Here is a 23,702-nt window from a genome sequence, read left to right on the forward strand (position 1 = left end):
TTGTCATGTAGCCACATACTCTCAGTCCCGTACGGGTACAGCCTTTTGAGATTTATCATCACAAGCTAAGCAGCGATTAGAAATTACTGTTAAAGTTACGTATCTTCAGCATTTAAATTCAGTCTAATTATTTTTCCTGGATATTCAGCTCTCCCCACCCCACCCCCAAAAAAAAGTGTTGCAAACATGCCATGCCACAAGTCCATATGTCTGACTCAGTACTTGCAGCTCCACAGCCACTAACAGCCACGGTGAAACTTATCTAGGATTACTCCATGTATCATCCAACAAGAGGATAGTGCCTGCAGCGCCCCATGGGCTCACCTTTTCCAATGGTCCTAGCAGCTGACCTTGGATGTGAGCCTCCTACAAGTACATCACTGTCGCTGAGACAGCTTGATGTGCTAACGTCCGTGATTTGTCTCACTGCCAAGCTCTTTCAGAAACCAAGAAAACTAATGGCAGTGCTTCGGATTAGAGCCAAGTGATCATTATATAGCAAACAAGGTTGCTTTTGTCGGCATTCACAAGACTGTAAATTTGGTAGCTAGATACTAAGCAGTCCCGACTCTTGGTGAAGTGTTAGTTTAGTGGATGTTCAGCTGTCAGATTGATGCTGGCCTCACATTTATTACAGTGAACGTCAAGCATTGGACTGCTGACTAAATTATTTTACTAATTTCCTTTTCAAGCTGTTATTTTTGGTGTGGGGGGAGCATGCCCCATGGCTCAGCTGTCATTTGGAAACCTCATCACAGGGGAATCTGATGTCACTACAATATTTTCGATGGGCAGGAAGGTTTGTTATACATAGGTCTGATATTAGGCTCATGTTCGGAGCGTTCCCTCGTACAGCAAAGAGCTGTAGGCTTCTGCCTCCACACATGCTGCTGCAATCTGTAACATCTCCTTAAGAGGCTGCTCTGCAGTAACAAGCAGGTATTGAGGGAAATAACACGTGTCACCCATTCACCTATTGTGCTGAGAGCAACATTCACTCCTCCACAGAGGACCAACACAAGGCCCGTGTACTTCTTAAGTGCCACTTGTGCCCTTAAAATAGAACCTAAGTGGTTCATAGGCCTTGTGTTAACTCTCTGCACAGTAGAAAATTTCACCTATAAGTATGCAAATTTTCTCCTCTCGAAAAATTTGAGCTCAAAAGAACCATCTGTCACATGAGGGGTTGGTGTTTTGTACATCCCTGGCATGGAAAGCTTTTCCCTTGCCAGAATGGGGGGCATGCAAAAATTAAAGTCAATGGGATGTGTTCATAACCAATTATTTTCCATTTATTGCACTGGAGCTAGTAAATAGGCCTTCCTGGCTAATCTGTTTTTAAGCATGAAGAGTTCTACAATTACGGCAGTTGTTGATGACATTTTGCTCTTCTTTAAATATCAACAGAGGGCAATTATCACTAAACATGTCTTGCAAACGTGCCACCTCAAGCTGTGTTCACATCAAGTCTCGCAAGTTAAATAGTGCTGAACTCTGTGCAGGCACTCATGTGAAAAGCCAGGCACCGCAGAAAGTAGTAGGGGTGACTCAGTAGGTGACGCTATTGTCTCAAAGCAAAGTACTACGCCACAGGTTGAAGAGATAGTGGGGCACTGCAGTTTTAGGAGGGGGAAGGCTCACCAAGTCCCAAGCTGTTGTAGTCATGAACATCCCCTAGAGCGTTTGACAAGAGATGAGGATATTCTGAACTAACTCCAACCTTGGCCATTGCATCCCACCTATCTGACTTCCTCCTTTGGTTTCAATTGTCCACCTTCTACCCCATTGTTTTAGTTGAGGCCATTAAACAGCTGTCACTCGTCACCCTCGAGGGGTCAAATATACAACATGAGACAAATAGGATTTCTCCTTGGAGAGAATGTGGCCCCCACTTTGGGCTGCGTTCCCCCTGGGCATGTCTTGGTGCTCTCAGCAGCCTTTATAAGTGGGTATTGGTTGCTCTTCCCATGTGCAGTTCACCATCCTTCTCCATTCAGCACCTGACAGAAGGAGGCTTCTTTCCTGCCTTATTCTCCACGGGGTAGGACTCCTTTAGCGACTCTATCTGGTGCTGCGTCCCTCTCCACTCCTACCTGCCCACCCCCCCCCCACACCCTCATTGCCAACATAGCAGCATCTTCCAAAGCCACGGCTTAGCCCTCAGGGTCTTAATGACTGTCTATTTATTGCTTGCTGTGGTAATTAATGCTATTCTTGGAAGGGAGGTGTTTGTCATCCCTGGTGAGACCATATAAATACAGTGCGCTTGCATTTCTTACACGGCCTATGTAGAAATGGCAGCAGAATGAAATATATGACTGAATACCTGTACAATACATCCCCTGGGCTTCAGAGACGCAGCTTAGCTACCCTTTAGAGAGAACAGCCGTGCAGATCATCTAATGGAGTACAAATAAACGAATGTCTCGTGACAGCTAGCCTTTGAGTGAATTTATTATTGAATTACACTCCAGCTTTTTAAGAACAAGCTGAGCTGACAAGCTACCTCATCACCGCAAAAGAAAAAGAAAGACAATGATAAATTACCCTGATGGATAAAGGTAAAGACCTTGTCTTCTCTAAAATACCAGCAATTATATATTATTCATGTTTGAGCAAAAAAAAAAAAAAAAGAAGAAGAAAAAAATCACTGCCCATATTGAAATGAGTGTTTATGATGATAAAGCAAGGAGCTAAATTAAATTCAGAATGCACAGGATGTCTTTTCCCATCATTTTGATGAACAGATAACAAGAACTCTCCTGCCACTTGATCATTCTTGTATTGATTTCAAAACCACTTACTCTTGCTGTTTGCTTTGTATCTTTAAGCCATTCTTAGTTGTCCGTCACCATAAGGAGCTGCACAAGATGCAGTGGTGTCAAATTGTTGACTTTCAAGCGGGACACCTGATATTCTTGTTCTCTCTTGAGAGGCGGGTGTGAGAAAATTGCAGGAGCAGGCTAAGCTCACGGCCCATGGAGCCTGTCATGTCAGATGTCAGTGTTGGACTAAGCTACCTCTGGAAGCCCTGAATGGAAATGGCTTTTTCCTATGGAGTATGCAAAAAGAAGTCAGAGAGTTTGTAAGTGAATGGGAGTGTTTTTGATTAAGGGTGCTAAAGCATATTAAATGTTTTGGCCCCTGGATGGTGTGTGACACAGTTTTCATGTAAAGCCATGATTCTCTGCTGTCAATGTAATTAAATTGCTGTGAACACACTGTGAGGACATGAGCAGCTGGAAATAAGGATTTGACCTATGGAAAACAGCTCAGCCTTGGGTCTGAGTGACCTCCTATGAACTGGCCTCTGGATCTAGCTGCAGAAAGTCTCTCTTCCCCCACCCATCTCCAAAGCCAATGTGAAGGAGAGAACGAAGGTCTGTCGGTGTAAATTCCTGAACAGAAGTTAGATTAGTATTTTATAATAAATAGTAAGAAGTCTTTTTATTTTGACGGTGCCTACTCAACCTAGACCTCACCCATTATTTTGAGCCAATCACCTGGAATTTAGAGCAAATTCCAACAACATTGAGGCCATGATCATCCAAAACCAACTTTGCTGGACAGGTCATGTTGTTTGCATGACTGACTCCCACCTTCCAAAGAGATTTTTCTCGCACCTGAAAGAAGGTCAGTGAAATAGCGGAGGGCAAAGGAAGCACTTCAAAGACACCCTGTAGGCAAACATGAAGAGGTGTAACATCGACATCAACACTTGGGAGGAAGGCTTGGGACTGACCAAAATGGAGGAAGGCTCTTTGGGAGGGATCTCAGCACTTTGAAACAGCTCGTCATCAGGCAGAAGAGGAAAAGAGGAACAGGCGAAAAGAACATCAGACCATCCAATGCAGCAACACAGCGCCCATCCCTCCCGGAAACACCTGTCCTCACTGCGACAAGACATGTGGATCTCGAATTGGGCTGTGGAGCCCCCTGCGGACTCACTGTTTAGATCCTGGGAAGACAATATTAGTCATTCACAAGTGACTGCCCGTCATCATCGTCATCATCAGAGCCAATCACCTAATCAGTTAGCTGGGCTAGAGAACGGGAGCATGCAGGGAGGCAGGAAGAAGAAAAGTAAGGCCTTTCAAAACATATGGCCAACCCTTTCAGCTCAGATCTCAGCAGTTTAAAATGAAAAACTGTGTTGTGCTGACAGTCTCTTTGGAAAGGGGCAATCGATGCTTCCATCCTTTTCCTTTGCCCGTGTCTCCCTGTATCTGATGGTAGACCTCTTTCTCAGTGCTGACCTTACCTCTGTTACCAGAGTGCCCTGAGTCCTCTGTGTTTTTACCTTGAAATTGCTTGTGTGTGCTGGTTACTTCAGGGCAAAAAAAATACATCTTTTTTTGTATCACCCGGGTGAGTAATCATGTGATCATGGGAGACAAGAGGGAAGCGAGCAGCTTTTTTATGCATAGTATGGCAACGGTGCCTTTTTTCTATTTGGAAGATCTACATGCAGTTCAGGGGAAATACTTCCTTGTAGTAAAGCCTGACCGCATACTGGAAGGACTGGGAAAGGTGTCTGTTTCCCTCCAGTTTATCTTGGCTTTAATGGGAAGTATTGTGTTTAGGGCACCAGGAAGAGCTTGGCATAGGCAAGTAACATGGTGATGACTCTATGACCTTCTACCTGAGATCCTTTTTGAATGGACTGCAAGGGACCAGTCCATCACAGGAGCTTGTGGGGTCTGCTAATAGACTCTCTGATGTCAGCTAATCTAGCACACAGTCTCCAATTGGCTCCAAGGGGATTGTCACTAGTCATGCTTGATGACCTTGGATTGGAGCAAAATGCCACAACAGTGATAAAACTGATGAAATCCGGATGTATCAGTGTAGAACATAGCTGCTGCCGACCGAACGTTGCAATCTCACAACTGCAGCTCAGGACACAATTTGAAGGATGCCACCACATCTATTTGAAGCCACATCCTGAATGTTAATACATTTGAATAGGCCTTGATATTCAGCATCCCCACGGCACCATTAATACATTCCCACACCTGCCCTTGAGAACAAGGACACATTTTTATATTTAAACAACAAATCATACATGATGCACATCTCCATTTCACCTTTATTGTTTTCCCAAGGCATTGTTTTTCTTGTGTAACTTTCTTCATAAGTGAACTCACTTGAGACCGTGTTTTCTGAAATACAAAAGAACAAAAAACAAGAGGTTAAAAAGACCAAACTCCCTGCTTTTACTTTGGTCATATTCCTCTCATGCAAAAATAAAGAGGCCTTTTCAAAAATGCCCTCTGCTCTGCAAAGGGCAAAATCATTTCAGGCCTTTTTTCTTAATTCAAACGTGTATGGGTTGGAATCATTTCATCTCAATATGATTGTGATGCTCGAATACCAGTATTTCCATACAATAAGATTTTGCAAACTAGTCAGGTACTTAATATTCATGGAATTTGTGTGTACAGGAGTCCTAGGAAAGAGAGCTGAAGTTCCAGTTAATTTTTAAGTGTCGGTCCCTAACTCAGATAATATGTTTCACAACAACTATTTCCCATCTTCAGATCTCCTTAAGCTTTCATTGAGCCATGCTACAATAGAGCGGACCTGTTCTGTCACCAGAGAGTTTGGGGGTGTACTTCCTAAATGCATAGTACAAACTGTCGGATATTTATTACAGAAATGATCCTTTGGTAATTCTTCCTGGGCTTCCTAGTAAAAACAGACCCACTAAAGGAAACAAAGAATTAATCTCTCATCTTCTAGGGGACAATAAACAACCGATAACCTTTCACTGGGAAAAAAGAAAAAGAAAAAATAGCCCAAATTAAAGGAACTCTTCAAAAAAGAACACGGGAGGTGGTTGCCATGAAAAAATTAACGTATCAGTTACATACCCAGCAAAATAACCATAGGACAAATAGATGCTTAGATGTTTGGTAACTGTTTATTTGATGTTCAAAGTCCACTTCCCTTTTAAAAAGTAGCACTTTTGTCTTCTTTTTTTTTAATATAAATGCTTGATAGACATGTCTTGTGTGATAAATGGGAGTAGAGTCAGTAGCTCCACTCAGTGTAATAAAATCACCAGAAGAAACACATCCTGCATGGTATAAGGAAGTTCACTTTGTGATAGGGTAACACCCTGTTGAGTAGAGAGATTTGATGGTAATATTGTTATATTACAGTGCTTCTCTAAACTAGAAAACAAGCTCACTGCTGCAGGGATCATCATTTTTTCCCCTCAAGTGTACACAGGAAACCTGTTAAAACTTCCTAAATAAATACGTAGGCATTTCATTCCCATCCCCTGTCCAAGGCTGTATATCTTCTTAATCCATTTTCGTCCTGACTTCTCCAGTTTACCACGGGCTCTTTACAAACTAGCATACAGCCCCTGTATAGTTAATAATCTTCTTCTGTGGTGCCCACAACACTAAGCTGTTTATATAATTAATGTTTAAACAAGGTGCCCTATTTAATCCTCCTGTCACTGTCTTGTGAGGACTGTGAGCTTGTAGGAGCAGGGACTGCTTTTATTTTGTGTCCAATACCATTGCTGGGGCTTTAAAAAAAGCATCCTCATCATTATTCGCAAGAATAAGACAGAGAGAGTCAAAAGCAGATTAGCAAAATTCTTCACAGTTCAGTTTTGCCAGCTGCAAAGTATATCATTCATTATGAGAGCATGTGCACCATAAATTCCCTCCATCCCATAGAAATGATGGTGTGCGGAAATCTTGTTTTTAAAGTGACCTAATTCTCCATTACAATGAGCAGAACGAGCTTATCTTATCAAAGATCCTGAAACCCACCCTATACACAAGGCCTGAGAAACTAAAGTCCTGATTCTCTTTTCATTTGCATGGGGGTAGATCAGGAATATGCCCTCTTGTAACTATGCTGGCGTAAATGAAAAAAGTTTTAGATCATTCCTTTGCTAGCCTTTGGTGTAATAAAAAGTAATGGATTTCACTTGCACCTGATTGTGCCGCACAGAGCGTCTTAATGTCAGATTGCATCCTCTATAGAAACTGTCCCTTCAAAGTACTTCTGCAGATTAAATAACTCGGTGTCAGCCTTCTCCTCTTTGTTTTCTATCTTCCAACAAGTCTCTCTTTACCTCACCTTCTCCATTTTCCTCTACAAATCTGATGTGGAAAAAACGTATTTTTTTTTCTTTTCATTAAAATGGTGAGTCAATGAGGCAGAGCGATCCAAGATGTTTCAGGCGGCAGAAGCAGCAGAAGAAGCTTCTTTGTCCAAAAGTGGCCAGTTTGTTTGGCAGATCAGAGAGGAAGGGTATGCTTCCAGGAGGAGAGGTCAGGTTTGGAAAGCAGAGTCTCGTCTGCGGAGGGCACAGACACAATACAGGGAGCGTGCAGCAGTCCTGACATGAAGGGATTCTGGAGGGAGTTGTTCTGCGGGTTGTGATCATCTGGTCATGGCTGTTTTATAGGTGGGGCATGGACACCTATATTTTTTTTTTCCACATAACGTTTTGTTAATCAAGTGGCATGGGCTAAAGCTGCTTTCTTTCCCATTCGGGGGACCTACGGTTATGGAGCACTGGCCACTGGAAACAATCATTGTCAGCTCAGAATGAGTGTCAGGAGCAGATTCAAGCTGGCTCCAGAGGTGCCTATACTTAGGCACAGGAATGTCTCAAACAGGGGATCTCAGCCTTTCTAGATTCAATGCCTTCCCAAGTGCCTGCTCTGAGCTTTCACTTGTTTTTGACTATCGAATAAAGAACAATTCTTCCATTGCAGGGAACTCAGAAAGCCCACAAGAGGCCAGGAAGTTTTTGCCACTGTGGCTTCCTGTTTTAAATCTTGGGGTTTGACTTGTGAATCGTGTAGGCGCTGGAATCGTGTAGGTGCAGCACCCATGCTATCCTGAAAAGGATCTTACAGCCCCAGTGTGTAGCACTGGGATTGAGAATTATTGATCAAAAACTTAGGTGCCGTGCCCAGAAGGACAATAAAATTTGACAGGGTTTGCGCACCTACGTTCCACAGACAGTCCCTGGGAAGACCTCCAAGGAGCAGCTCAGAAATGTGGGAAGCACCTAGGGGTAGCCAGCAGGTAACACTCAGGTCTAGGGCGGTGTCTGAACTCCCAGCTCTCTAAGGCACCTGGCTCACGCTTTGACTTTCCTTGCCGCTGGCTTCACACTTGGGTGCCTCAATCAAGAGAGCTGCTCCAATTCCACTATTGACATATTCAGGTCCCTCGTTCTCTCAATGAGCAGCGCAGTGCACCCTCAGCACCTGGCACCGCTCCAAGCTATGGAGATGCAAAGCTCCCCTTAACCAGGGATGAGGAGCAGCCCTCCTGCACGCTCCCAGAAGGCAAACTCATTGCACACACCTATTTCTCCTATTCCTTCAGGGGACAGCATAATACACCTGCATTGAGTTATGCTTCAGCATCTAACTGGCGGGTAGAAGGGGACTGGGAGTGTCATGAACCCGTGCACCTTCTGCCCAAAAGCCTAGTGGCCAGGACACTAGCCTAGAAAGTGGGAGACAAGGCTTCTAAGCCACTTCAGCCAGGAAAGTGCTAACTACCAGTCTGCAAGCTAGACAGCGTTCAATGTGTCCTCCATCTCTTCTCGTGTCCATCTCATGTGTCCTCCATCTCTTCAGACTGAGCAGTCAAGAGTGTAAGAATCCAAGGGCCAGAAGGAGACTAAGCCAGAGGGAGCATAACTCTTAGGTCAGTTGTAAAGGAAGGGAGCCATGGGTTGTGGCCCTTGTTCCTGAAGTTGTTTATCCATTTTATTCAATGCCTGTGTCATATAAAATAAGTAAAGTGCAGCAAGCAAGTGGAGGAAAAGTGACTGTGTTGCTCAGTGGTTAGGGCACTCCGCTGGGTTCTAGCCCCTGCTCTCAATACTATTTGTCCATCTTATCCGATGACTGTTTAGTACATACTGCATAAAGGGAGCCGGCAGTACTTGCAGAACCAGTTTGAATATAGCTACAGGTCTACACCAAGCAGGAAAGATGGCAAAAATACATCATCTGGGGGCTTCAAACTCGGACAGTTACTAAGCAGAGAACTAAATCTGCACATAAGAGATAAATAGCTAGATACAGAAGACAAGGTAGATACTTTATTCTATAGCTTGTATAGCACCTGGCATACATACCCGAACAGAACAGACTATAAAGCTAGAACTGTTATTTTACATCTTGATTAGTAAGAGCTTCATTCAGATACCTCAACTACCAACTTCAGTAGGTATATTCAGAAAACTACCCCAGCATTTTACTGGTATTTTCCCTCCAGTTTTTTTTATCCAGTTTAAGTAATAGACCGTGAATGCAACATTTAACTTAATTGGCTTCGTTATTTAGAGCTGTACATTTTGTGGAAGAGTTGATACGATGCAGAGATTTTTTTTGCAAGACATTAACAGTTCAAAAATCCACACCCATAAACAGGGAGATCATACTTCTCTGACGCTCAAGAATTAGGGGCTCATAAATAGAGCAGATGGATAGCAGAAATAAATAGAGCAGATAGGAGTTATTTGCTGCAGACAGCTTAAATCTGACTTTCTTTTTCAAAGCTCGGTCAGAGCCATTATATTTTTATTCTTCGTTGTTCTGTTCTTTCTCTTCCGGGTCTCCCACTCCATCCATTCCTCCGAAGCAGAGCTGTGGGCTCAGGCACAGGCCAGATCTGTCAGTACCACTTCAGCAAATCCCTGAATGTACTGTTAGTCGGATCGCAATGTGTTAGTTCCTCCTCAATCTCACACTGGCATTCTGGTGCTCCCCTTCTTGGCAAGGCTCTGTGCCTAGCCTAATTAATTGTTTTGCATCCCAGCTGCCTAACATATGCCAAACTCTTGCAGGAGCTCACTTGTGTTAAACACAGCTGTGTGGGAGGCTTTCTGGATGGCTACTCTTTAATTTTCACTTGCCTTTTTCCCTTTCCCCCCGCCCTTACTTTAAGCCCTTTTTTGTTTAATAACCCAAGAACCTTTCACACTTCTGTTTTCTTACCTAAGTGATGCCAATGCATTTGTTGAACCTTGAGTCTGCAAGCTTTCTTCGGTGGTGAACTAACCAGAAAGAGCAAGAGTGTGGCTGACTCAGGGAAAGGAGAAGTACCAAAAAACTTTGCTTCAGTGAAGGGAGAGAGTGTAAAGCACCATCCTCCCACGCCACCAGCAGGCCAGTGTCCTGAAGCTGCTCTAGGCTAGCTCTGCTATTAGTAGAAGCCAGGCATTTTACTGTATAATACCATTCCATATATCAGTGGTGGCCAACCTGCAGCTCCGGAGCCACATGCGGCTACTCAGAAGTTAACATGCATCTCCTTGAATCTTTGCACAAGCACATGGTGATCAGCTTCCATTTGAAGAGCCGCACGTGGCTCCAGAGCCCTGGGTTGGCCACCCCTGCCATATATAAACAAAAAATCCATCCACTGGCGACCTGAGACTACATTTGTAATGCTTTTTTTTATAGGCTTTTCCTACAGCACTAGTCCCTGTGTTGTCTGAGTATGTCACAAGCCAAACACCACAGCACGATAAAAGCCTACAGGCAAAAGAATAAGGCATCACGGTATTTATCCTCCGAAACCCCCATAAGAAGAGGAAGGACCAGAATCTCCATTTTACAGATGGAGAACTGAGACCTAGAAAAATAAATGACTTGACCAGTTCGTACAGGAAGTCTGCAGCAGAGCCTGGAAAAGGCTTAGATCTCTGCACATAGGCATCAAAGGCCTAAAACCAAGAATTCACTTCCTGCCCATTCTCTCTATGCAACTCTGATGCAGCCCCATCTAGAACAGCATGTTCAATCCTGGGCACCTCAGCACCAAAATAATGTCAAGTGAACTGAAAGTAACTTGTAAGCAAATAAAAATAACTATAGGGCTTCCTAATTATAGAAGGAAGGAATTATAAATAGAGATTTAAATAATTTTACCAAATGATGGCAGGGGCAGGGGGGTGGGGGGGGTCATTTTAATCATCTCTATATATTTGCAGCCTTTAAAAAGATGTTTAGGGAGACACAGAGCAAGTCTACCTGTGGATTAATCCACCATAATTGCTTAGTTTTTACAGGTACTAACTTAATGTGTGGTAATCAGCACTACTGTGCAGTAGTGTTGGCACATGTCTTAAGTGATGCTAATGCTCAGTAAACTAATTCTACTGAATATTAACGTATTAGCATGGCTTCCACCATGATGTGCTAATGTGTAGTAGAATTGGTCTACTGTGCTTTTAGTGTCTCATGTAAATGCACCCACAGTGTGTTATGAATTCATGGGGTAATGTGAAGAAAAGAAATGTTTTGCATTACCAGAACATAATACCTAAAGGCAAAAAATCCTGAGGATCACATCATGCTTGTTTGAAGTCTCTGAGGGTGTTCCTGTTGATTCAAACAAGCATTGTATCAGTATCAGGCCATATTACAGTATGGAATAGTTTCCCAAGGGAAGTCCTTCAGAAAAAGAAGCAGCTTTACTTTGCCTGCTATAACATACTGAACACATTGTCAGAACTAAACAAATAACTAAGAATAAGGTGTTGGAAATCCTATGCTTCCGATACTGAAAATTAGACAGGAGTAAAGCATGGGAAGTATTCTGTAGCAAGCAAAGAACTTGGTGGCATGAAAATAAGTTCTGCTTGGCTGGAGAACTGGTTACTTTAGATGACCTGCCTGGGATTTTTTCTTTGCAGATTTTTAGTATTCTGTAACCACAGGCATATTTTGATTTTGCATGTGTGTGAGTGAAAGAGCAAGAGAGAAAAAGTGTACACGCATGCACATCTATGTCTCTGTGTGTGGCAAGTGAAATATAAATATCATCGTAAAGAAAGCCAGACAATTTCTGTAGATATGGAATAAAAAAATAAATGTGCTCCTGTCTTAGCTTGCATTGGGCTGCAGGTTGTAGTCAGGGAATCAAGCTTAATCTGTTGGGGAACTAAGAATTACTTCGCAAAGGGATAGTGTACAATCGCTTTGTCTCCGAATTGCCATCTGGCAAGTCACACGAGAGCAATTCGGCAATGATTTAGCATTCCTCAATTACAGGGAAACCCCAATGGACAGATTTTAAAAAACAGGGGGGTTGGGAAACAGTAATTAAAAATATATGCCAAAGAACTGGTTATTAAAAACAAGGGATTGGTACAGCCCAATGTAAAAGTTGTCTTCAAAAAAAGTAGTGCAGGCAGGAGTTGCAACGTGTCAATTCAGCTGGAAGATAAGTCTTTAGCGAAGAGAGGTTCAGTTTTGCTCAACAACAGAAAACCATTTTGTGTTAGCAGAACTAGACTAATGGAATAAATCTACCCTATTAACATGAAAGATAATTTTATGTAAATGTATTAGGAGACCTTCCTACTAGGGCTAAGAGTCTTTGCAGTACCACTTAACTTGTTTGTAGTATAATTGCATTTAGACCAAGGTCCTCTGAAGGAAACAGCTGACTAAATTAGCATTAACCAGGTTCCTGGGGGGCTTAGTGCATTGTGGGTAGTCCGTCTTGCCTCCAGAAAGGACACATTGACACACAAGAGGCCAGCTGCTTACAATGCATAGTGTTAATTGCTTTCCCTGCCCTCCCTCCCCCAAGTGGGGCAAATTTACTCACCTGGGGAAGCAGAAGATTTGAGTATCTAACTTGGCAGTCTGGGTTTCAGTTGCTTTCTTATTCCCGTCCCCACTTCATCCCCTTTATCTGAACTCAGATTTTTCCTTACTGCAATTTGGGAAAGACGTCCCCTGTGACAGAGAGTTGTCCTTGTCAATAAGAAGTGGTTGTTAATAGTTCTTAGAGGTCTTCTGGATCAGGTGAACTCACCCGAGAGCTACTCATTTCTGAGGATGGCCAGGTGTAGTCTAAATCAATGAGCAAATCAATTAGCAAAAAATAATGGGAGGGTATCAACTTGGAGAGTTGTCGAGCAAGAGCAGAATCACTTGGTGGAATCTGGAAGTGCAAGTGTACTCGTTCACGCTCTTCCTTTCAGGGTAGCTCTTTAGTTGCAGTCCTCCTCTTGCCTGTAACTGTGTAGCCGTTACCTCTCCATGAAGATATAAAGGCTCATGATAAAAGCAAGAGGCCAGGTCCTCAGCTATTATAAGACAGTATAACCCCACTGCCATCAGTTCAGCATCCAGCCCTGTATTATCATGTTACTCAGAAGCTAGTAACTGTTTGGACTTGGAGAGAGTTATTATCCTAATTGCTGATTGCAGGTTGTCGGGGCATCCAGAATGACACCTAAAACTTTTGTTGTCTCTTCGTACCTTTGTATTTAGTTCCTGGGAGGCAAAATAAATCAGAGGCATCCCTTCAGCATGGATTCACAAAACCATGCTATGTCTTTGGCACCTGGATATGCACAGAAGGAGCACAGAGCCATTAGTGATTCAGCATGTGTGATTCCTCCTTCATGGTGATCTGTTGACTTCAGTGATTAGTTTGATCCTTTGTAGTATCGTAGTTGCTCTGTTTGTCAAGTAGGATTATGCATGCTTACCCCCTGCCGCAAAGTAGTGCAAGTTCAGCTGTACATTTGTCCAGTGCTTTTTAATGATGCAGTACAAGCACAGATATTATTTTAACAATTGGCCTCATTCTTCTCTTACATTAGTGTTAATCGGGAATAATTCAGCTGAAACCAGCAGAAATACACCAGGGTAAAACTACTATAAATACATGAAAAGTCAAGTCTGCTATCCTATTTTCTCTTGGACTGAGCCAAAGAAACCTGGGAATCCAATGACATTTTATGTTGCCGCAGCTTCAGATTGAACCTTCAGAAGCTTTTGTTCATCATAAAGCTCCCTGCCTAAGTCAACAGGGAGTTCTGCTTAAGACTCCTTGACATGACAAATAAGTTTACCTTCCGTTTTGTGGAATAAGTGGCCCATTAAGCCCTTCTTCACTACAAATCATCTTTGTTCTCCCTGTGCCATGCAGTTTGTGGCACATTGGTGCGCTACCTTGGCAATATCTTGAGGTACCCGTGGAGTTGCATGTTAAATAAGAGACCATATTTGTCCTTTCCTACGCATTGAGGGCCAAGTCCTCAGCAGCTATAAATCCATATTTTGCTCCACCAAAGTCTCTCACTATAAATAGGTGGATAATAAATAGAGCGCTGATGATTTATGTTAGCTGAGGATTTGTCCCCAAGGCAGCACAAACATTGGCTTTCAAACGCCTCTGCCAGCTAGAATGACATTTTCTGCTAAGTTCACACATTGGGTCCTGCCAATACACAGATACCACAGTTCGTTGCTCTCCCTCAGAAATGGATCATGAATGATCCCTTAGAGATCATTAGAGATGCACATTGATTTATATTTTGAGAAAACTCCTGGCATCACAATGTAGTATGATGTACAAATTAGGGCTTTGAACTGGGACTTTGGAATCAGGACTTGTGTGGTTTCTCTTTGGTCCTGCTACAGATTTGTTGAGTGTCCTTGAGTGATTGAAATCCTTTTTTTATTTTCCCTCCCTGCAAAATGTCCACCTCTTCTTAGGAAGGATCGGGGCTTAGCAAATGCATTGAATGAAAAGCACTGCAGAAGTATGGCACACCCCAAATCGGTGTGACATATAAAAGAGTATAATGCACAAAATATATAACCTGTGAAAGAACCTGCTGTTAACAAACAGTTCCCTAGGCGTTCTCCGAAGGGACCGATCTGATCCTCATGTTGTTGCAGTCACGTTTTCCCCAAGCAATAACTTCTGCTTCTGACCTCTGGAAGAACTCCATCGCTAGGTCCGCTGTGCCTCTTTGATCTTGAGGCCTTTCTCTCCAGAAACAAGCTCAGGCAGGATTTGGTGCATTTCCACTCTCCTGCAGTCTAAAACATGTGTTGTCCGTAAGTAGAACAATATTGTCAAGACACTGTGACATTCAGTGAGCGAGAGCCCAGTGTCAGTATATTATCATGTGCCCTGCAGGAGCAGATTGTGCAGAGAAGTGCACTGCCCAACCGCTGACTGTTCTAAGGGTAGGTTGTGCAGCCAAGTGCTGCCCTCTGTTGTGCATGCACAAGTCAGCAAGAGCTGTGTGCCACTGTCCCTGGGGCATAATTTGGCCCAGTGCATTATGGTACTAGGTATTCCAGGTTGCAAGTGTTCACAGCACTTGGAGATGAGAAACATTTCCCCCATCTCTTGACACCAATCACCGTTTCTTCTTGTTTCTTTCCTTCCTGCAGGCATGCGTGTGTGATTCGAGGTCAGGTGATGACAGCAGACGGGACCCCTCTGGTCGGAGTGAACATCAGCTTTGTCAACAACCCTCTTTTTGGCTACACAATCAGCAGGCAAGATGGCAGGTACGGTAACTGCTGTACAGCTTATTGCACACGTGTGCTGCAAATAGACAACCCTCGCTGGAGACAGACTGTCCCATCAGACAGGAGATGCGACTGTTACTACCTAAATAATGTTATAGACGTGCCAAGAAGTATCGGGGCCCAACTGTACTAGGTGCTGTACATTCATTTAAAATCGAGGGTTCCTGCCCCCAAACAACATATTCTTGATTTTTGATGCAAAATTAATTAAATGTTTAAGATCAGGGTTTTGGTTTTTTAGAGGCAAGAGGCTAATATTTGAACTGTTCCACTGAGCCATAACAAAATCAGCATAAATCAGGACAATCCTCCATTTTATCTTTTGTCTCCCAGTGCTACTTGGTCGTGTCTCTTTTAAAGACAAAAAACAAAAGATGAGGAGTTTTTGACTGTCTGAGCTGCCCCTGTTCTATCTAATGCTGATTAACACCTTGAAGGGGAAGACTTGCCTCCACTGATTTTTAACACTTCTCCAGTCTGCCACTCGCATTAGGGATTCAAACTGGCTGGGCCAGAACAGCCAACAAGGTGATAATGAAAGAGATGAGTTTCATGCAATCTTGTCTCTCTCCCAGGGGACCTGGTGCCTACTGTACCACTGACACCAAATGTGTTCTAGCCATTGGAAGACAGGACAGTAAAAATCAGGGACTTGAGAGATTGTTATGGACAACGGATGGTCTCAGTTAATTGAGGATGCCTTGTAACAGAAGCTGGTGCTTCTCTAAGTCTTATGGTTTAGGAACACTTGAGAAAGACCCTCCATCATTCACAGTTCTGCTGTAGTTTAATGCCGTTTGTCTCAGCGAGGTACTGTTGATTTACACTGAGAGATGAGGGTCAGGCAAAACTTCCTTGCTTGCGGAACAGATGCAGCACAAACAGAGCAAACTTTCCTCAGACAGTCACAGCCCGTGTCTCTATACTGTTCTACAAGGGCCTCCTGTAGGGTGGGTGGGTAAGAGGACAGTGGCCACTTGCAATCCTGCTGACCTTTGCACCTTTAAGGCAGTAATGTCTCATAACCTAAGATGCCTGGTGGAGAGGGGGCTCTCAGCTAGATGATACATACAGCAGTGTAATCTGTGGGAAGCTCCCTCACATCATCCCCTTCCCAACTTCAGGCATAGAAGTGAACCAGGGGCAGGAGGAGCAATAACTGCACCAGTGTGCTCCGGCTGAGTGATGGGAGCTATAGGGAACCATTACCAGTGAGTATACAACCTCACTGCACAGGAGCTGTAAATCCAGCCTCCCTCACAAGTACCAAGGTCGTTTAAAAACAATAAAAAGACCATGCTCAACTAAATGATAGAATAAAAACTAGTCCCCTCGCCACTAGTCATGGCCGGAGTCCAACTCCAAGAGAATAGGTGGAGTTAGACAGCTCTTGCAGACATTGGGATTTTCTGATGCTTTCCTCTTGCTACATTCTGTTGATGGGATGCTGTTGTTCGGTCTGGGGTGTCGTGCTAATGTCTGGTATTCAGCAAACAGCCAGGTTTTAAGTATCTTGAAAGATCAGAATAAGAAGGTAATTGGGGGGGCAGAAATTGAATTTGGCATTTGTTCTCAGCTTCTCTTGCCTGACCTGGTGCAGTGCTACCTGTGTGCACTCGGGGGTAACAGTGTATGAACAGGTCAAGGTGCTAAAGTACAAGGAGATCCCGTCCATTTTTGCTGGTCTTGTCAGCTGCCAAGGAAATCACTTCTGAACAAGAGGTGGCCTGGTCTGAATATCTGAGCACAGAGCAAGGCATCCAAAAGACCCATGTTCTAATCCCACATGTGCTGTTGGTTTTGTGTGATATATCCCCTGGGTTAAACAGCCTGAGAAATGGAGAGACCCCATCCTTGTCTGGCTCAGGGAAGTGTTTATCGATTAAATACTATGTGTAAAGAACTGTCAAAAATGCAAAGCACTATTGATATTATAATTGTTTCCATGTGCTTTGATATGTATCCATAATGGTCCGGATACGGTAGGCAGTTCTTCTCCTAGCCATTTCCACAGACCCATTTTCATCTGAGGCTGTCTGCATAGGGAAGTTGCACTGATTTGGCAAAATCAGCATAGAAACCAATTGAGTTAAATCCATGCAGCTCCTACATGCCTGCAAAATAAAAGGGTGCGCCCAAGGGAATTGCACCAATTTAGCTAAATTGTTTTCTAAACTGGTCTGTTTAAATCAGTGTGGCTTTCCTGAATAGACAGGGCTGACAATGACTATCCAACCTGGCATCTCAAATTGCAAATTGCAATGAACTGGAAGAAACTAGCACTTGGATTTTACGTCACCATAAATAGTTTCACTGTATTCTTGTTTATATAAGCAGGTTTCTCTCTGCTATTACACTAGTGAGCTGTACCATCCAGCGATTAAATTGTGGCCCCGTGTCATTCAATGGCCAAACTTCCATTGACTTATTGCAGGGGTCAGCAACCTACCACCTGCAGAGCTGTGCTGTTTGGCCTGCGAAGTCAGAGGCTTCATCAGCATTCGGGCCTTGAAGGGCTTTGCCCGTGCCATGGCCAGACAGTGAAGAGAAGCAGTGGCAGTGGGCAAGTCAGAAGTGCTGACCTACCTTAAACCTCAGCTGGGTTGTTTGTCCACTGCTCATAAAACACTGATGGCCACTGATTCACTGGTTTTAGAAGTTCACCCCACCTCACCCCCAGTATCCAGATTAAGAAATGAAATGCCTGTATATATTGTCAGACTAGTCCTCATGGTGCACATACATTTTAGGTACTCAGGCATAAGGAAAATGAACAGGTTTCAGAGGGCATTACTAGTTACTTGATTTTCCTTTATGATGAAGACTGCAGGACTGGCTGGTTCAGGGGACTGGTAACAGATTAAAAAGTGTACTTTAAAATGAATCTTTTGCCTTAGATAAAGAATGAAAATGGTGATTAATGGTGGCCAGAAGATGTTACAGGTTGGGTAGTGTTTCTGAAGTAATCTAGGTGGTTGCATTGCTAGGAGGCCTTCCCACAATATTAGCTAGCACCATAATAATGGAAGTGCATGGCTAGGAGGCCTTCCCACCATATTAGCTTGCACCATCATTAGCTGTCTCCTCAGAGAAACCAAAGACCAGCTGGACTGCAAACCCTGCAACTAGGCTATGCAGGTAGCTTGCATTGCTGCTGGCTCTTTTGGGCCCATTGCATGCCTCACTCTTATGGACTGTCCCTCTTGTTGCTAATGCTGTTTCAGTTTTAATTGGAATTGTATCTGTTAGGGTTCAATAAACTTGCTTTTAGTTCAGGACAACCGTGTGTTAGCCTCCTTGCCTTAGCCTCCTATAAGACCCATAGCATCATAGGGACGTAACGCTGGCCTCTTTTCAGATAAACCAGCCTGTAAGTCCATGCCGGAAACAGGATTTTTACAATGGCAAAGAAACACTCCTCAGAGAGCAGGATCCCACCTAGTTCTTTCAGCCTGAAGGGTGTTTTGCTGACATTAATTTTGATTTCACTGCTGTTATTCTCTCACTCTCTTTTTTTTGGCTGGTTCATCAAGGTAACTTCAAGACTGAGCCTACAGAACCAGTAGCTGATGAGTGGCAGCGTCACCTGAAATGCATGGCAAGCCTCTGTGTTTCACAGCTGCTTGAGTCTGACATTAGATCGATGCCTTCCCTTCCATGTCATGTTTTATGTCCACAGGAGAAGCAAGCTTTTTTTTTTCTTTCCCTGCAGGTTAACATGCCTGTCCAAAGCTCATTAGAGCCCAGGGCTCCTAGCAACTCTGCTTACCAATGAGTGAAGTGGAGGCGTTTCCAAAAATAGACCTTTCCTAGTTTTCTAGGCACTTGTTGGACATAATTTTCTTTCTTGTTTTTATGTTTAGCCCTTCCTTTGCCCCCTTTAGTGCTCAGCGTCACGCAGAGTGAGGGCTTGCCAAATGCTAATTGACTGTTAAAAATGTTCTCATCAAAGCCCAAATGCTGTTCAGCTAGCTGGCAAGCAGCAGCGAGCTCCTTGTTAGGTTTTTAAACGCCAAGTACATAGGTCTGGGAAGCTGATGCTCCCACTTCAGTCACCAAATAAACACCTTCCGTAGCATGAACTTCTGTACATGACTTTTTCCGCCCCCTTTGTGGACTTAATTTAGCAGTCCTTTCTAAACAACTTTTTTGGGGTTTTTTGCTTTTTTTCCCCTCAAGCAGAGTTTAGATGCATCCCAAAGGCGTACGATAAGAAACCTAACTGGCTACCTCCCAACATAGTTGTTTAATAATTAGGGGGTGTGTTTTGTTGAAGACCTGAACATCTTTTCATTAAACTGTGAATTTTAAAGGCGGGGGGGGTTGTTTGTTTGTTTGTTTATCAGCCACAGCAATTCTTGCCTTCTCTGGTTTTGCTTGAAAATCCACTGGAGGCTTTACAGCACTCTACGGTCCCAATTCAGGATGGCCCTTAAGCTTAGCTCTAAGGTGCTAAATGTGCTGTTGAAGCCGAGAGGTTGACTATAAGGATGACTTCCTTTACCCAAACTATTAACTAGGTTTTCATTTGAGGTAGGTGTTAGCAAATCTTGTCTGTGAGCTGACTGTACCAGGCAGTGCCAGGGTGAAACACATGGCATTGTTTCACATCCGCTACCCAATGAGCCACGAATAGATGAGCTACTTTTGTGCAGGGCTGTGCATGAGACAAAAGTGATTCGAATAATCCAGGTTCAAAGAAATATACCACTCCACTGGTTTTAAAGTCTAACTAAGGCCATCCCGCCCCGTCAGTGACTCAACTTTCACTTTCTTGACTCCTGTCTTCATGTGGGAGCGAATCCAGGCAGATTTGGATAGACTGGGGAAGTGGGCGGATCAGAATAGGATGCAGTTTAACAAGGATAAGTGCAAGGTGCTGCACCTGGGAAGAAAGACTCTCCAGTACACCTATAGACTGGGAAATACCATTCTGAGTACCACGGCAGTGGAAAGGGATCTCAGAGTTGTAGTCGACGCAAAAATGAACACGAGTCACCAATGTGACGAGGTAATAAGTAAGGCTAACCGCACTCTTTCTTGTATTAGTAGGTGCATCACCTTGGAGGTGTTCAAGAAAAGATTAAACAGGCACCTAGCTGGGGTTATTTAACCCCAGCACTCATTCCTGCCTAGAGCAGGGGCTCGGACTCGATGATCTACAAGGTCCCTTCCGACCCTAGAAACCTGTGAAATCTATCTATGATCAAATGTTCCAAGGTGTGAATTTCTGACATAAAAACAAGCAGGAAAAGTAAATGCAAAGCAATGTCCTTACACAGCTTTCCCCAAAGGAGCACAAGGATATCATCTTAGATTGTAACCTCTCTGGGGCAAGCACTATCCTTTTGTTCATAGATTCATAGATTCATAGATGTTAGGGTCGGAAGGGACCTCAATAGATCATCGAGTCCGACCCCCTGCATAAGCAGGAAAGAGTGCTGGGTCTAGATGACCCCAGCTAGATACTCATCTAACCTCCTCTTGAAGACCCCCAGGGTAGGGGAGAGCACCACCTCCCTTGGGAGCCCGTTCCACTTGCTAGCTTGGCCACTCTAACTGTGAAGAAGTTCTTCCTAATGTCTAGTCTAAATCTGCTCTCTGCTAGCTTGTGGCCATTATTTCTTGTAACCCCCGGGGGCGCCTTGGTGAATAAATCCTCACCAATTCCCTTCTGTGCCCCCGTGATGAACTTATAGGCAGCCACAAGGTCGCCTCTCAACCTTCTCTTGCGGAGGCTGAAAAGGTCCAGTTTCTCTAGTCTCTCCTCGTAGGGCTTGGTCTGCAGGCCCTTGACCATACGAGTTGCCCTTCTCTGGACCCTCTCCAGGTTATCCGCATCCTTCTTGAAGTGTGGCGCCCAGAATTGCACGCAGTACTCCAACTGCGGTCTGACCAGTGCCCGATAGGGAGGAAGTATCACCTCCTTGGACCTATTCATCATGCATCTGCTGATGCACGATAAAGTGCCATTGGCTTTTTTGATGGCTTCGTCACACTGCCGGCTCATGTTCAACTTGGAGTCCACTAGGACTCCAAGATCCCTTTCCACCTCTGTGCCACCCAGCAGGTCATTCCCTAGGCTGTAGGTGTGCTGGACATTTTTCCTCCCTAGGTGCAGCATTTTGCATTTCTCCTTGTTGAGCTGCATCCTGTTGTTTTCTGCCCATTTGTCCAACCTGTCCAGGTCTGCCTGCAGCTGTTCCCTGCCCTCCGGCGTGTCCACTTCTCCCCATAGCTTTGTGTCATCTGCAAACTTGGACAGAGTACATTTGACTCCCTCGTCCAGGTCACTGATGAAGACATTAAAGAGTATCAGTCCAAGGACCGAGCCCTGCGGGACCCCACTGCCCACACCCTTCCAGGTCGAGACCGACCCATCCACCACGACTCTCTGGGTGCGGACCTCTAGCCAATTCGCCACCCACCGGACTGTGTAGTCATCCACGTCACAGCCTCTTAACTTGTTCACCAGTATGGGGTGGGATACCGTATCGAAGGCCTTCCTGAAGTCTAAGTATACGACATCCACCCCTCCTCCTGTGTCCAGGTGTTTCGTAACCTGGTCATAGAAAGAGACTAGATTAGTCAGGCACGATCTGCCCGCCACAAACCCGTGCTGGTTTCCCCTCAGCATAATTTGCCCTGCTGGGCTCTCACAAATGTGAGCCTTGACAATTTTTTCAAAGACTTTACCAAGGATGGAGGTGAGACTGACTGGCCTATAGTTGCCCGGGTCCTCCTTCCTCCCCTTTTTGAAAATGGGGACCACGGTAGCCCTTTTCCAGTCCTCCGGGACTTGGCCCATGCACCACAAGCGTTCGAATATTGTTGTGTGTGTACAGCACCTAGCATAATAGGGTTTTAGTCCAGGGCTGCTCCAGATCCAGCCTGCATGGCTCCCTGTGGGTCTGGGAAGTTGGTGGCAGGGGGGCAGTGATACCCTGCTGCCAAATCTCTGAATCCTGAATGCTGGATCTGGTGCCCAAACCCAGAGTGCAGGGCTTGGCAGGAGTAGCGCTGGGCCCTGGGGCCTAATCTCAGTGTGGGAGCCCAGGAAGGTGCTGTGTCAGACCCCAGTGCATAGGCAGTGGTAGGGGATGGTCCTGGGCTCTTAGGGCTCAATCCTGGTGCTCAAGGGGCAAGAGGGGACAGTGCCAGGCCTCTGGGACCCAATCCTGGCCCTCAGGGGCAGTGTCAGGCCCCCCAGGGCCCAATCCTGGCATACAAGGGGCAGGGGGAGGGTAGTGGTGGGTCATTGGGACATAAGCCCAGCATGCAGGGGATATGAGGGGGCAGTGCGAGACCTGGGGCCTGATCCATCCCATAGACAAGCCCTGCGCCACTCAGCTGGCCTTCTGGGCCAAAAGGTTGAGCACCACTATTGTAGTCCACAGTGTAAATAATCTGTAACAACTATATTTCTTACTCCTTTGCAAGTCACTTTTCAGATAACCACCAGCACTTTTCTTAGAGCATTTAAACACCTGTATAAGGATGACTCAGGCTTCCACTCGGGCTTCCGGCAATGGAAATATTTAGACTGAAGACTTACAGGCATGCATTGAGTGTGATTTTTCAGGCAGCCCTGTGTAGGTATTGCACGTGTGCGGCTCCTCTGACAATCAGGCCATTTCATTTCAAGCCCATTTCCTGAAAAAGCAGCTCCTGCATTTTCTGCACGCCGGTCACAGTTAGAGTTTTGATGGAGCCAGATGTGCCCTACCCTTGGGAGAGATGCTATCACTAGCCCCCCAGATAGTGCAAGAAGCTGAGTTCTTTGTGCTTGATGTGTTAGAAAAGTCAGTAAAAGCTGTGGGAAAACACATAACCCAGGACTCAAGCCTTAGCAGGTAAGTGAAGGAGAAACTGCTTTCCAGAGAGTTTATTTTACTGGGTAATCTATGTGAGTTGTGACTGATGTTGACTGACATCGATTCAATGCAAGACCTTGCCCAAGTCCCTTAAATTCTCTAGGCCAGTGGTTTCCAACCTGTTGTCCATGGACCCCTGGGGGTCCACAGACTATGTCTAAGAGGGGTCAGCAAAAGATGACTATGATCAATCAAAAGTAGGTGAATAGCCACACTTACAATTCCAAGGGGTCTGCACCTCCATTCAGATTTTTTTAGGGGTCCACAAATGAAAAAATGTTGAAAACCACTGCTCTTGATAGACTTCCCTGTCACCTAGTGGAAAACCAAAGTGCAGCCTGTGACCAACTCAGAGTTACCTGACTACTGTATTGTGTGGGAGCATTTGTGTTGCCCCCTCTTGGTGTGTTAGTGCCCCCCAGAGGGAAGAGCATCATCACTTGGAGATACACAGATATCTCACTATAACAATAGT

The 23,702-nt window shown here is 44.6% G+C and overlaps 1 protein-coding gene across 6 annotated transcripts in view; it reads left to right on the forward strand.

Moving 5' to 3' along the window:
• TENM4 (teneurin transmembrane protein 4) overlaps positions 1–23,702 on the forward strand; it is a 766,508-nt gene that overhangs the window by 654,524 nt on the left and 88,282 nt on the right. For all 6 annotated transcript variants that reach the window (XM_059722139.1, XM_019493579.2, XM_059722142.1 and 3 more), the window contains one exon: positions 15,213–15,332. In XM_059722139.1, the coding sequence (XP_059578122.1) occupies positions 15,213–15,332 (120 nt within the window). The remainder of the gene's footprint in view (positions 1–15,212; positions 15,333–23,702) is intronic.

The sequence above is a fragment of the Alligator mississippiensis genome, chromosome 1 (genome assembly GCF_030867095.1).
Source record: "Alligator mississippiensis isolate rAllMis1 chromosome 1, rAllMis1, whole genome shotgun sequence".
Classification (NCBI taxonomy): domain Eukaryota; kingdom Metazoa; phylum Chordata; order Crocodylia; family Alligatoridae; genus Alligator; species Alligator mississippiensis.